At 43.9% G+C, this 14,147-nt stretch overlaps 1 protein-coding gene across 16 annotated transcripts in view; it reads left to right on the forward strand.

The window, feature by feature from the left end:
* Positions 1–254: 254 nt before the first annotated feature.
* Positions 255–14,147, forward strand: part of LCOR (ligand dependent nuclear receptor corepressor) — a 163,779-nt gene continuing 149,886 nt past the window's right edge. For 3 of the 16 annotated variants that reach the window (XM_074382690.1, XM_074382692.1, XM_074382691.1), the window contains exons 1-2: positions 293–381; positions 1,401–1,474. Coding sequence is in view for 7 of the 16 variants with exons in the window: in XM_074382684.1 (XP_074238785.1) it covers positions 1,722–1,836 (115 nt within the window). In the remaining 9 variants the exon portion in view is untranslated. The other 13 variants (XM_074382697.1, XM_074382698.1, XM_039465269.2 and 10 more) reach the window with 9 other exon arrangements.

Below are 14,147 nucleotides of genomic sequence, written 5' to 3' on the forward strand. Positions count from 1 at the left end.
AGAGACGACGGCCGCCGCGGAGTAGGGGAGTAGGACTGCGGGACGGCAGCCCGGCGGGCGGTGGGCGGCGCGCGGCGCGCGGGGCGGGCGCGCGGGGCGGGCGCGCGGGCCCAGGCCGCCCCGGGGCCACGCCGGGGCCACGGCGAGGTGAGGCCGGCCCTGCCCCCGCACCGCCCCCGGCGGGAGGCGCGACGCCCGGGCCGCGGGTGCGTGCGCGGCCCCGGGCGACGCGGCTGGGCGTGCGCGGGGCCGCGGCGGAGGCAGGGCCGGGCGGGCGGCAGAAGATGGCGAGGGTGTGTAGGCGGCAGCAATGCTCCGTTGAGAGACGCGGCTTTCGGCAAGAACTGGATTCGTGGCGCCACAAGCTCATTCACTGTGTAGGTGAGACCCTCCGCCGGCCGCCGCGGGCCCTCAGGCCACCCCTCCGCTGGCCGCCCCGGACCAGGGAGGGAGCCGGGGAAGTGGCAATTGCTGCTCCGGCCCGCCCGCCCTCTTGGGCTGGAGCGTCCCCCTCCCCCACCCCCCGGAGTGCGAGCGCGCGCGACCTCCAGGCGGGCTGCCCCGCTCTGCCGAGCGCGCGCCGGCCCCTCCCCTCCGCGCGCCTCCCCGGGGCGGGCTCTCGGCGGGAGCGCGTGTTCCTCCCCCTCCCGCTCCTCCTCCCCGCCCACTCGCTCCCTCCTCCCAGCTCCCACCCCAGCTCCTGCTCCCGATCCCGCTCCCGCTCCGGGCCCGGCGCCCTGGCGCCGCTACGGGCTTATTGTGGCGACTCGCCCCGCGGCGCTGCCTCTGCACTGAGGGTGGCGCCAGGGGCGCGGGCGTGCTCAGCCCCCACCCGCGCTCCGGCCGCCCCCGTCCTCCTCCCGCGACACCCCTCCCCCACGCGCGGGGCGCGCCCCTAGCTCTGCGTGCACGCGCGGCGGGCGGCAGGCGGGCGCCCGGCGCTCGGGCGTGTGCGAAGCGTGAGGTGGAGATGGGGGCGGAGGGAGCCAGAGCTGTCACAGTCCCCGGGTGCGCCTGACCGAGCCGAGTGGGGTGTCATGGCCGCGGGGGGCAGCGGCTGCACTTCCTCTGCGGGCGGCGGCGGCCGGGGAGTTAATCCTCGACGCACGGGTCGGTGTGTGCGTATTTGTGTTCGGTGTCGTGCGGCGGGGAGGAGGGGGTGGGACCGGGTCCGAACGAGGCGCCCCGGCGGGGGTCGTTCTCGTTCCCTCCCGGGGATTGGCCGGAGCCGCAGCCTCTCCCGTTGCCCTGTCCGCCCCCAGCCTCCCGGACCTTGGGCCGCCCGCGGGCGGCTTTTCCCTGCGGGCCGGAGGGAGCGCGGACTGGGGCGCTCCGGGAGGGGCCGGGCGGCCGAGCTGCGCCTCTCACACTGTGTGTTTTGTCTGTTTTTCTCTCCCAAGGTCCCGTTTCCCTCTGTGCGGCGGCCGGCGGGACCATAAGGGCTTAACTCATATATTTAACCCCCCTCCAAAAAGTAAGTGGCCCGTGTGGTGTCTCCGCTCCGCCCGCCGCCCCCTAGCCCCAGTCCATCCTTGTGTCTGACTCTCCTGTCCTCCAGCATTGTTACTTCCCGGTCTTTGCTTCGGTGCTGCTGGTGTGTGGGGAGATGCCCTCTCGTCGTCCTCTGTCCCCCACGCCCAGTCCTCGGGGAGGCACAGAATTCCAGCCCCTTTTCCCCCAGGGCAATATTCTTGGGAACCAGGTCTTCCCCGGCAGAACCTATGAGATTCTATCCGTTCGCTTGGGCCCCTCATCCCCTCCTTCCCGACAGGGTTTCGTTGGAAGGAATTATGCAAATCCTGCTTTCTGGTGTCCATTCAGCGGCAATTTCATGCGGTGAGAAGTTCTCTTTGTTGTGCGAGGGGGAGAACAGACACTGATTTAATAGACATATCTGTTGGGGGGAAGGGTGGAGGGGGTGTGGAGAGGCTCAGTTTGGAAGAATTACAGCACTTGGTTAGCTCAGTGTCTTTGTGTTTAAGCCTTCTGGCTTGACAGGAGGGTCTGCCCTTTACAATGTCCCACAAGAGATGTTTTTGATAATAGATTAAAAAGCAAAACTGAAACTTTAAACAAGTGAAAAATCAAATAACCTTTACTTAAAGAATATAAGCCTTTCCATTTCTGCAGCTTTTCATTACGAAAATGTATAACGTGAGTTTTGTTAAGGATTTAGACTGTAACAGCATAATTATACAGGCAACAATGCTTTAAGGTATCTGATATCACTTTGGTTGTCCAAAGGTTAAAAGTACATTTTCACACATATGCTTGTGCAAATAATAAAGGCATGAGTCAGTTTTTTGGTATAATTCGTCTCATGAGTATATTTTAAAATTCCCCTCCTGCCAATCCAAGACCAGTGCTGCCCTCCAGAAAACAGTCTTTTGGCTATCGGTTATCCTGTACTCTGCTCTATCTCCGCTTGTTTCATTCTTTCAAACCTATTATACATTTACTAAAATGTTACGTCAGTTTAAGTACTTTTTGAATTACATGTTATTTCGGACCATCGTAGAAGAGAGCATATAGCAGGTTTTGAGAAGCTTGAAATTAATGGGTTTTTAGAATTGTGGGTTAACACAAAATGCCGGAATTGTTTTGAAGAATTTTTAGTTCTTGTATGTTTTGCGTTTCTTCGTGATTGGCTTTTTCAGCAGAGCTTTTTCGTCTTTTAAAGCTTTTGAAATTTACAGTGTCCTATCCTGTGAATTTTCTAAGTTCATGTTGCTATAGTTTAGATGGTTTTAATTAGTTGTGTATCTCATTCTAATTGTTTGCTTTTAATATTGACCTCCTGCCTCAGGACCCCATTTTATCAGTCTTTGCTAGTTAGTGGTTAGTTACTGCTGCTTGACAAGATGTGTCTTTGTTTTTATTTTTTTATTTTTTTGAGACGGCGCTCTGTCACTCATGCTGGAGTGCAGTAGCGTGATCTCTGCTCACTGCAACCTCTGCCTCCCGGGTTCAGGCGATTCTTCTGCCTCAGCTTCCCAAGTAGCTGGGACTACAGGTGTGTGCGACCATGCCTGGCTAATTTTTATATTTGTAGTAGAGACTGGGTTTCACCATTTTGGCCAGGCTGATCTCGAACTCCTGAGCTGGCGATCCTCCCACCTGGGCCTCCCAAAGTGTCAGATTACAGGCGTGAGCCACTGTGCCTGGCTGTCTTTTTGATTTTTAACATTATGACTGATAAATTATTTCTGTAAATATCTCAGTGGAATATCAAAATTTGGGTTCACTTTTTAAAGGCAGATTTTAATCTGATGATCAAATTTCTTAAAGCATACTTTAAACTCCAAATTTCCACTTTATAAGGTAGTAAAGTTCAGAAGATTATATAGAGTCCAGAGTGCAGAGCAATGTTTTAATCTCAGCAGTAACTTATATTCGTAGTCTCCCAACCAAAATCAGTGGAGCCTCATGTTTTCTCTTTTATTATGTGTAATTTTGTTCTTTAAGAGGAGCATTCTAAGTAAATTAATTGTAGTGTTAAGAACTTTTTATAAGAACTGGCAGTGATCCATATACCTTTCAAAAGGTAACTTGTTTATACTTCCAGATGTAATAATTCCTCATTTAATGGGTTTGGTTTTAAACAGTTAACCTATTTGATTCTCTTGACTGATTGTCTTAATACTTTTGGGTCATTTGGTTTCTGAAAAGTATTTAATTTACAGAACTTTGGATTAAAAATTAATTCTTAGTCATTTCTAAAATCGAATTCTGCCGTCTGTTAATAGTTTTTTGGAGAGCAGGTGGTGGTGGTGGCAGTGGTGGCGGTGGTGGTGGTGGCGGTGGCGGCGGCAGCAGCAGGGGTGGTGAAGTTGGTGCTTAAATGATTAGGTTTAGTTAAATTGGAGTTAGTCCTGGGTTCAGACAGTGACTGTGATCAAGATGGATATTTGGTTACCAGGTGATTATTAAGGAGTCCTCTGAGACTAAGATGATCGGTCTAGATTCCAGGAAGATCTAGGCTCTCTCTGTGCCTGATATGATGTAGCGCCTGATATGATGTAACCTATTGCTCCGGTGTACTTTGCCCTTGCCTTATTTTCAAGAAGCTCTTCCTAATGTGGGCAAGGTTGTGGTGATTTCAGCTTAGCTCTAGCTTGGCTAAATATAGGACAGCAGATGAGTCTCTTTGACTTTCAGAAAGTTATTTCAGATTGCCCTAATTTCCTCAAATGTGCTTGTAGCTGGAGCAGTTCTAGGAAGTGTTTGAATAATGCCATATTTTTAGTCTTATGGGACTACACAGGATGACCTGGAATTTCTTATGTAGTGATAATTGGTTATTTGATGCCACTTTTATTTTTAGTTAAATTTCTTTGTAGAGACAGGATTTGACTGTGTTGTCTAGGCTGGTCTCAAACTCCTGGCCTCAAGGTATCCTCCTGTCTCAGCCTCCCAAAGTACTAGGATTATAGGTGTTAGCCACCTGCTTGTTGGAACTTGCCCCTTCAGAGTACCTGCCTAATCACTTGATGCTGTCTTGAGGATGAAGCGCAGTTTGGTGTTTACTTCATTTAAATAAGCATCTGTCTTTTACCAGGCAGTGTGGACAAAGTTACTGGGAAAGCTTCCCCAACCTTCAGGAACTTTTCAACTTTAGAGAAAATGTAATATATTCAGTTATTGTGCATGACATAGTGTGACATATCATGGTGCTAGGGGTGTTAGACGTGAAAGAAATCTCTCCTGAGATGATGGTGGAAGATTTCATGAATAAGGTGGTAGATTTTTGCTTAATTCTGATGAGTAAGGAAACAGCATTTCATTCATGAGAAATGGCATGAGCAAAAAAGGACAGCAGTGTTGTCAGTTTAAATAGTAGTTCGTGATTAGTGTAAGAGACATACACATGATAGGTTTGCAAAGGTAGGTTGTAGGATTTTCTAATGCAGGTTAGAAAGTGGAGACTTTTTGTTAGGCAACTTGCAGTTTGTAATACATGTCTTTCCTTAGCTCAGGGGAGGAATGTTTCCTTTAGCTAAGAATTTCATTGTGGAACTCTACAAAAATGACACAGATTCCTTTTTAAACCACTTTTACAGGACAATATTATCCACAGAAGTATTATTTTCTAAGCAAGCTCATTTGGAGGCCATACCTTCCAATGCTTTTACAAATCTGTTTTTGGAATACCTTTAGGATTGATAAATTTCCATCCTTGGAAGTTGGATTTGGTATATTGGAAAGCGTTATTTACTGTGAAGTGTGGCAGATTAAGGTGTATATTAAATAATGGATAGGTTTTCTTCCCTGGTTTGCACACTAGCTTGGAATGCTCAGCAGAGGGATTTGATTTGTTTCCATGTGACTCTGAACCTCTCTCTCTCTTTTTTTTTTTTTTTTTGAGACGGAGTTTCACTCTTGTTACCCAGGCTGGAGTGCAATGGCGCGATCTCAGCTCACCGCAACCTCCGCCTCCTGGGTTCAGGCAATTTTCCTGCCTCAACCTCCTGAGTAGCTAGGATTACAGGCATGTGCCACCATGCCCAGCTACTTTTTTGTATTTTTAGTAGGGACGGGGTTTCACCACGTTGACCAGGATGGTCTTGATCTCTTGACCTCGTGATCCACCCGCCTCGGCCTCCCAAAGTGCTGGGATTACAGGCTTGAGCCACCGCGCCTGGCTGAACCTCTCTCTTGATTCGTATTTCCTTTAAGTCTGTCCATCTGTTGTATGGAATCTCAGTTTGTGATATTGGATAGATGCAAATAAGCAAAGCTGTTATTTTTCATAGTTGCAAATGAAAAACTTAACATCACTACTGTATAAATTATCTTCTAGTCTGTGTTTATTTTTAAGTTCTTTTTACTATTCCATACACTTGAATGTTGTTTTGGAAATCCAGTATAAACCATTAGCTCATTTTATTGACCATTCTTGTATTCGGCAGGAATCCTGAGTACAGTGGTCCATGCCTTGAATTTTTTTTTCACTTTCAATATAATTATAATTCAAATAAACAAAAAAATAAAAAAAATTGTTATGGTATGTGAATTATAATTTTTTTATCCGAATACTAGGTTGTGTATATATCATCACTGTCCAATTCCAGAATATTTTTATTTTTTTCAGTGATGAGGTCTTGCCATGTTGCTCAGGCTGGTCTTGAAGTCCTGGGCTCAAGTGATCCTCCTGCCTCAGTCTCCCAAAGTCCTCGGATTACAGGTGTGCGCCACCGCACCCACCCTCAGAATATTTTCATTTCCTAAAAAAGAAACCCCATATCCATAGGCAGTCCCACATTCCATTCCTCCTATGACCCAGCTCTTGGCAGTTACTAATCTACTTCTGTTTCTGTGGGTTTGTTTATTCTGGACATTGCATGTAATCGGAGTCATACAATGTATGGCTTTTTATGTTTGGCTGGTTTCACTTAGCATAATGCTTTTAAGGTTCATCCATGTTGTACCATTATTAGCACTTTGTTTCTTTTATGGCTAAATAATACTTCACTGTATGGACATAACACATTTTGTTTATCCATTAATCAGTTGATGAACATTTGGGTTGTTTATACTTGCAGGCTATTATGGATGATGCTTATGAATATTTGCATACAAGTTTTTATGTGGACATTTGTTTTTAGTTCTCTTGAGTATGTACCTAAGATGGAATTACTGGGTCATGTGGTAACTTTGTTTTATTTTGTAGGAACTGCCAAATTATATCCTAAAGTGGTTGCAGTTATTTTACATTACCAGCAGCAGTATATGAGAGTTCCATTATTCCACATCCACTCCAACACTTGTTATTGTCTACTTTGATTATATACTAGATACTCTAGTGAGTATGAAGTCATGTTTGAAAAAAAAAATACAAAAAATTTTTTAAAAGACAGGTTTATTTCATTGTGGTTTTGATTTGCATTTTCCTAATAATGTTGAACATCTTTGCATATGCTTTTGGAGATATATTCAGATCCCTTGCCCATTTTAAAAATTGGGTTATTATCTTTTCATTGTTGAATTGTAAGAGTTCTGTATATATTATGGATATACTTATCAATACATGCTTTGCAAATTTTTTTTGTCTCATCATATTCCGCATTTGAGAACAAGTACAGATGAACGCATAAGCAGATATACTGTAACAAAAGCTAAACACAGGATACCTTGTGAGGAGACTAATGAGCATAGTAATGGAATGAAATAGAATTCTCAGGAAAAGCTTTCTTTCTTTTTTGAAATGAAGTCTTACTGTGTTGCCCAGGCTGCTGGAGTGCAGTCATGCAATCTTGACTCGACTCGCTGCACCGCTGCCTCCCAGGTTTCAAGTGGTTCTTCTGCTTCAGCTTTCCCGAGTAGCTGGGACTACAGGCACACACCAGCATGCCTGGCTAGTTTTTGTATTTTTAGTAGAGATGGAGTTTTACTGTGTTAGCCAGGCTGGTCTTGAACTCCTGACCTCAGACAATCTGCCTGCCTCAGGCTCCCAAAGTGCTGGGATCACAGGTGTGAGCCACCACACCTGGCCAAGAAAAGCTTTCTTAAACATCTTTTCTATCAGTTACTAAAATTGTTATTTGTTGGGGTTATGTAACGGCACACATTTACTTTCCTATCCAAATCTAAATTTCTGCCTTTTATGATGAGGGTTCAAATATTAAGTTCAGATAATGTGGTATATCATACTGTTTAAATCTATATTATTCCTGAATTTTGGATAGTAAATGACAGGAGTTTGTATAGAGAAGGATGCCTTTGCTCTATATTGCCCTATCACAGGTGTTTTGAATGAATCTATTCCATTTCTGAGATTGAATAGTGAGAATTTAGGTAGTGTGAGGAATCTCACTAGCAATATATTTGAAATTTAAGATTACATTTTTTGTTTGCATTTTATAAAACCCAGACATCTGACAAGTCATACAATTTATGGCATATGTTTTCTTTTTTTCTTTTTCTTTTTTTTTTTTTTGAGATGGAGTTTCGCTCTTGTTACCCAGGCTGGAGTGCAATGGCACGATCTCGGCTCACCGCAACCTCCGCCTCCTGGGTTCAGGCACTTCTCCTGCCTCAGCCTCCCGAGTACTGGGATTACGGGCACGCACTACCATGCCCAGCTAATTTTTTGTATTTTTAGTAGAGACGGGGTTTCACCATGTTGACCAGGATGATCTCGATCTGTTGACCAGGATGATCTCGATCTCTTGACCTCGTGATCCACCTGCCTCAGCCTCCCAAAGTGCTGGGATTACAGGTGTGAGCCGCTGCGCCCGGCCCCTCTTTTTTTCTTTTATTTTGAGATGAAGTCTTGCTCTGTCACCCAGGCTGGAGTGTGGTGGCATGATCATGGCTCACTGCAACCTCTGCCTCCCAGGTTCAAGTGATTCTTCTGCCTCGGCCTCCCTAGTAGCTAGTATTACAGGCGGGCACCACCATGCCCAGCTAATTTTTTTGTAGTTTTAGTAAATACGGGATTTCACCCTTTTAGCCAGGCTGGTCTCAAACTTCTTAGCTTCCTCCTGCCTTGGCCTCCCAAAGTGCTAAGATTACAGGCATGAGCCACCCCGCCCAGCTTATGTTTTGTTTTTTGGTGGTGCTAAATTAAATATACCGTTTTTAAAGCGTTTGTTTAAATTTCTTTGTTACTCTTGGGTTTTTTTTTATTTTCGAATTGGTTAGATTTGGTCTGTTACAAATGATGTCTTAAGGATGAAACTATCTTATGGGGTAGGTGACAATTAGATTGAGAATCCTTTGCTTAATGGATTGTGAAGGGCGAGTTAGGAAAGCTGTGTAGTAATGATTGGCATGTTTTAATGATTTTTGGTCTTGTTTTTATTCCTTTGTTTCATATTTTAATCTAATGTTTGTTAAAGAGAGTTGTAGATTCTTTTAGCATATTGCTTAATCATTTCCTGCATTCATTATTGTGCAAGCCTGTGAATTTTACATTGTAAAACTAGTATTTGTTGAGTCTTTATACTATAATGAAATTCTTATAATTGAGGGTAATAGAAGGATTTAGTCTTGTGTGAAGTGAATTTGTTGTAAGAGGAGAAGTCAGACGGTTTTCTAAAAGAAAAAGATGGCTGTTACTAGTGGTGTAGACTAATGTTTCAAATTTGGTATTGGGAGATGAGAAATTAATATGCTTCAGACACATCTATTTTAAAATTTCTTCTCTCTCTATATATATTTAAATTTAAAGAAAAAATAGAGACGGGGTCTGGGATTACAGGCATGAGCCTAGACCAGTATAAAGGAACTTTTTAGACTTTAAATGTTCTCCAGAGGCTAAAGAGAAAAAACAAATTCTATTCAGTTGTGCCTTTCAATTGTATTAAAAACTATTCTAACTATGCCAGATGAAGTAAAGCAGCATTTCTTATAACTTCTAAATCAATAAAAGTTAGTCCATCACAAGTCAGGTGCGGTGGCTCATGCATGTAATTCCAGCACATTGGAAGGCTGAGGCAAAGGAATTGCTTGAGCCCAAGAAGTCGAGACAGGCCTGGGCAATGGAAACCTTGTCTTCGCATAAAATAAAAAATTAGCTGTGTGTGGTTCTGTGCACCTGTAGTCCCAGCTACTCAGAAGACTGAGGTGGGAGGATCGCTTCAGCTCAGGAGGTTGAGGATGCAGAGCTCAGGAGGTCAAGGATGCGGTGAGTCCTGATTGCATCACTGTACTCCAGCCTCAGGGACAGAGCAAGACCCTGTCTGAGGAAAAAAGAAAAGTTCATCAAGGTGTTTTACAAAGCTTGAAGGGGATTATTTAGAAACATACAGTTGTCTCAAAAGAATTTTGAAATGTGCAAAAATTTAGGTGGATAATTAACTCTTTAAAACTTGACATAGAAAGCAGAAAATACCAGCAGATCTATTAATGGTATCACCATCTTATATTTGCATGGCACATTTTATACTTTCTAGAAAACTTACACATTCTCTTATTTAGAAATGTGGGAAGGTAGAGGTGGATATTAAAAAACAGTTGCTCAAAAAAAAAAAAAAAAAGAATGAATGTGACCTCCATCCAGTGGTTAAATTAATTTTTTATATTCTTTAAAAAAAAAAAAAACAAAAAAAGGTTGCTCACACTTGTAATCCCAGCAGTTTGGGAGGCCAAGGCAGGCAGATACCCTGAGGTCAGGAGTTCAAGACCAGCTTGGCAAACATGGTAAAACCTGTCTCTACTAAAAATACAAAAATTAGCCTGGTGTGGTGGTGAGCGCCTGTAGTCTTAGCTACTTGGGAGCTGAGGCAGGAGAATCACTTGATCCTGGGAGGCAGAGTTTACAGTGAGCTAATATTGTGCCGCTGTACTCCAGCCTGGATAACAGAGCAAGACTCCGTCCTAAAAAAAAGCAAAAGAAATTACTCAATTGGAAAACATTTAGTTATCTTGTTAAAGCAATTAGGGTTTCCCTCATTGTATATACTTTCCTATTATCCATAGAAAGAATAGTATGATATTTTAATATTAGAAAAATCTGAAATAGTTATGTAACTTCTCAGGTAAGAAAATATAGAACTGTACTCTTCTAGAAGTGAAGTTGTTTACTTTTTTCTAATTTTTTTATTTTTGAGACGGCATCTCTTGCCCAGACTGGAGTGCAGTGACATGATCTCAGCTCACTGCAACCTTGCTTCCTGGGCTCTAGGGATCTTCCCACCTCAGCCCTGCCGAGTAGCTGGGAGTATAAGTGCATATCACCACACCCAGGTTTTTTGTAGAGACAGGGTTTCACCATGTTGCCCAGGCTGGTTTCGAACTCTTGAACTCAAACATCATCCCTCCTCGGCCTACCAAATTTCTGAGACTACAGGTGGGAGCCACTGTGCCTAGCCCAGAAGCATACTTTTTAGTTAACTTGCTTCAGTTGCTCTTTGAAATTAGGTAGTTTTTGTTTTGTTTTGTTTTGTTTTGTTTTGTTTTTTGCCTCTGTTAAAGATGATACACATCAAGACTTTCTGGTTTTTGTTGTTTTTTTGCGGGGAAAGGAGTCTTACTCTGTCGCCCAGGCTGGAGTTCAGTGGTGTGATCTCGGCTTACTGCCACCTCTGCCATTCAAGTGATTCTCCTGCCTCAGCCTCCTGAGCAGCTGGGATTACAGCCGTGAGCCACCACGCCCAGCTAATTTTTGTATTTTTAGTAGAGATGGTGTTTCACCATGTTGGCCAGGTTGGTCTTGAACTCCTAACCTCAAGTGATTCACCCACCTTGGTCTCCCAAAGTGTTGGGGTTGCAGGCATGAGCCACCGTGCCTGGACAAGACTTTCTTTTTGAATTTAGAAGATGTTGTAAACACCAGTATTATTTTCCATAGTTGCTATCATTGGAAAACCTGGTTTTTAAAAATTAACTAAAAAGAAATATAGAGATGGAGGTCTCATTATTCTGCCCAGGCTGGTCTCAAACTCCTGGACTCAAGCAGTCCTCCCACCTCAACCTCCCAAAATGTTGGGATTACTTACAGGCTCAAGCCACTCCACCAGACGAGAGCATTATTATTTTTATTTATAATACTAGGTAGTCTGTTACTGTTGTTTGATCTCATGATTAGCTTATTTTTCATACAATTTGAATCATTTTATCATTATCAATAAATGATTATTATGTATACTTCTCTTAGTAGGTGATTTTTTTAGAGTTTTGCAGAAAGTAAAGGCATGCTTTTACCTTTTCTCAACTAACCGTGTAAAGGGAAAGAGAAACTAAAGGGATCTACAGACTGTATCCTACTTGGTAAAAGAAAAATCTATATGTGAAAATGCAAATTTACTACAAAGACAAATTTGTTAGTCTGTTACTATATTAAATCAGATACGAATTGTGTTGTAGATAATTCGTATCTGATTTAATATAGCACCAGGCTCCTTATACGTTTAGAATGATGAGTATATACAAAAATTGTCTAAATAGCTTTCTTTTTATTTTGAGACAGAGTCTGGCTCTGTTGCCCTGGCTGGAGTACCGTGGCCCCATCTCGGCTCTCTGAAACCTCTGCCTCCTAGGTTCAGTGATTCTCCTGCCCCAGCCTTTGGAGTAGCTGGGATTATAGGCACATGCCACTACCACAGCCCACTAGCTTTTTATATTTTTGGTAGAGATGGGGTTTTACCATATTGGCTAGGCTGGTCTCAAACTCCCGACTTCAAGTGATCCACCCATCTCCGCCTCCCAAATTGCTGGGATTACAGGTGTGAGCCATCATGCACCGCCCCTAGTTGATACAAATTTTTGAAGTAAGTATACATTGTATGTAGATGAGGCAAATGTTGAATTAAATTGAGACATGCACATGTTCAGTTTGATGATCTCTTGTTTTTCACTTTTTCTATTGTTCTCATTGTGTGGGTATTTGTGAACTTTTATTTGGCTACTCCTTTTCCTTCCAGTCAGTGGAAGCATGTTTTTTTTGTTTTTTAAAGACAGGGTCTGGCTCTGTCATCCTAGCTGGAATGTAGGAGCACGATCATAGCACACTGTAAACTCAAAACTCCTGGGATCAAGTGATCCTCCTGCCCCAACCTCTGGAGTATCTGGGACTACACTACAGCATGTTTTATCATGCCTGGCTAATTTTTGTTTTCTTTTGTTTTTGGTAGAGATGAGGTCTTGCTATGTAGCCCAAGCTGATCTTGAACCCTCAGCCTCAAGTGGTCCTCCTACCTCAGTCTCCCAAAGTGCTGGGATTACAGGCTGAGCCTCAGTGTGTGGCAGAAAACATCTGTTAACATCTGTTTTACAAGTGGGGAAACAGATTTAGGTAGATTATAGATTTCATTCATAATCACTTAGCTACAGTGTGGTAGACTTGGGATTGGAATTCAAAATTTTACGCCCTTTAATCTTCCTTTCTTTCTTTTTCTTTTTTTGATTTTGAGATGGAGTTTCGCTTTTGTTGCCCAAGCTGGAGTGCAGTGGCACAGTCTTGGCTCGCCTCAACCTCTGCTTCCCGAGTTCAAGTGATTGTCCTGCCTCAGCCTCCTGAGTAGCTGAGATTACAGGCATGCGCCACCATACCCAGCTAATTTTGTATTTTTAGTAGAGATGGGTTTCTCCATGTTGATCAGGCTGGTCTTGAATACCCGACCTCAGGTGACCCGACCTCCTGTGCCTCCCAAAGTGCTGGGATTATTACAGGCGTGAGCCACCATGCCCAGCTAATCTTTTTTCTTTACGACAGGGTCACACTCTGTCACTCAGGCTTGGAGTGCAGTGACATGATTCTAGCTCACTGCAGCCTCCTAACTCCTGGGCTCAAGTGATCCTCCTGCCTTAGCCTCCCAAGTAGCTTGTGACTACGGGTACACTCCATGGTGCCTGGCTAATATTTTTATTTTTTTGTTTTTTTGTTTTTGTTTTTTAATAAAAAGTAGAGTTGGGTTTCTCCATGTGGGCCAGGCTGGTCTCGGACTCCTGACCTCAGGTGATCCGCCCACCTCGGCCTCCCAAAGTGCTAGGATTACAGGTGTTGCGTGAGCCATCTCGCTTGGCATATTTTTATTTTTTGTAGAGATGGGGGTCTCTCTTTATTACCTAGCCTTCAATCTTCAGCATTATGCTTATGCCCTTCTTTTAGAATTTCCATTAAGTTGTCCTCTTTGTTTCTGAATACTGATTGCTTATGTGCTTTATGTCTTACATTAAGGTATTTTGGTTTCTCTACCCATAATCTTACCATAAACAGGAGTTTATTCTATTAATTTTCTGTTCTCTGGCCTTGATTAGAATACCTTGCCTCCTCCTCTTCAGCTGTTACAGTCCTATTTGTGTTTCCTTTTTTCTTTTTGATTTTTTAGTTTTGTTAGCTAAATGAGTTTCTGAGCTGAATATTTCTACCGGCTTAATTTTCCTTCCTACCTTGCTCAACTGGCCATTCTACACCATTAGCTGAGATTGGAGCATAGGCTTATGAGAGGGAAAGGCAGCAGAGGAGATCTGAGCGATACAGATTCTACACCTGGCGAGTCTTCTGTGTGGACCAGCCTAATTCATAGAGGTTTGTAACAAAAGCCTTGTGGTAACAGTAGCTGCTTGGCCTGCTGATACTCTTCCCAGGGACCTCAAGGAGGTGTGTGTGGAGGGCTGGTGGAGGGGCGAACAGGTAAAGCAGATTGAGGTCAGGATTCAGGACTCCTGAATCTAGCCAAATGCCTTTTCTTCACTTATAACCT

Source organism: Saimiri boliviensis, chromosome 12 (genome assembly GCF_048565385.1).
Source record: "Saimiri boliviensis isolate mSaiBol1 chromosome 12, mSaiBol1.pri, whole genome shotgun sequence".
Taxonomy (NCBI): domain Eukaryota; kingdom Metazoa; phylum Chordata; class Mammalia; order Primates; family Cebidae; genus Saimiri; species Saimiri boliviensis.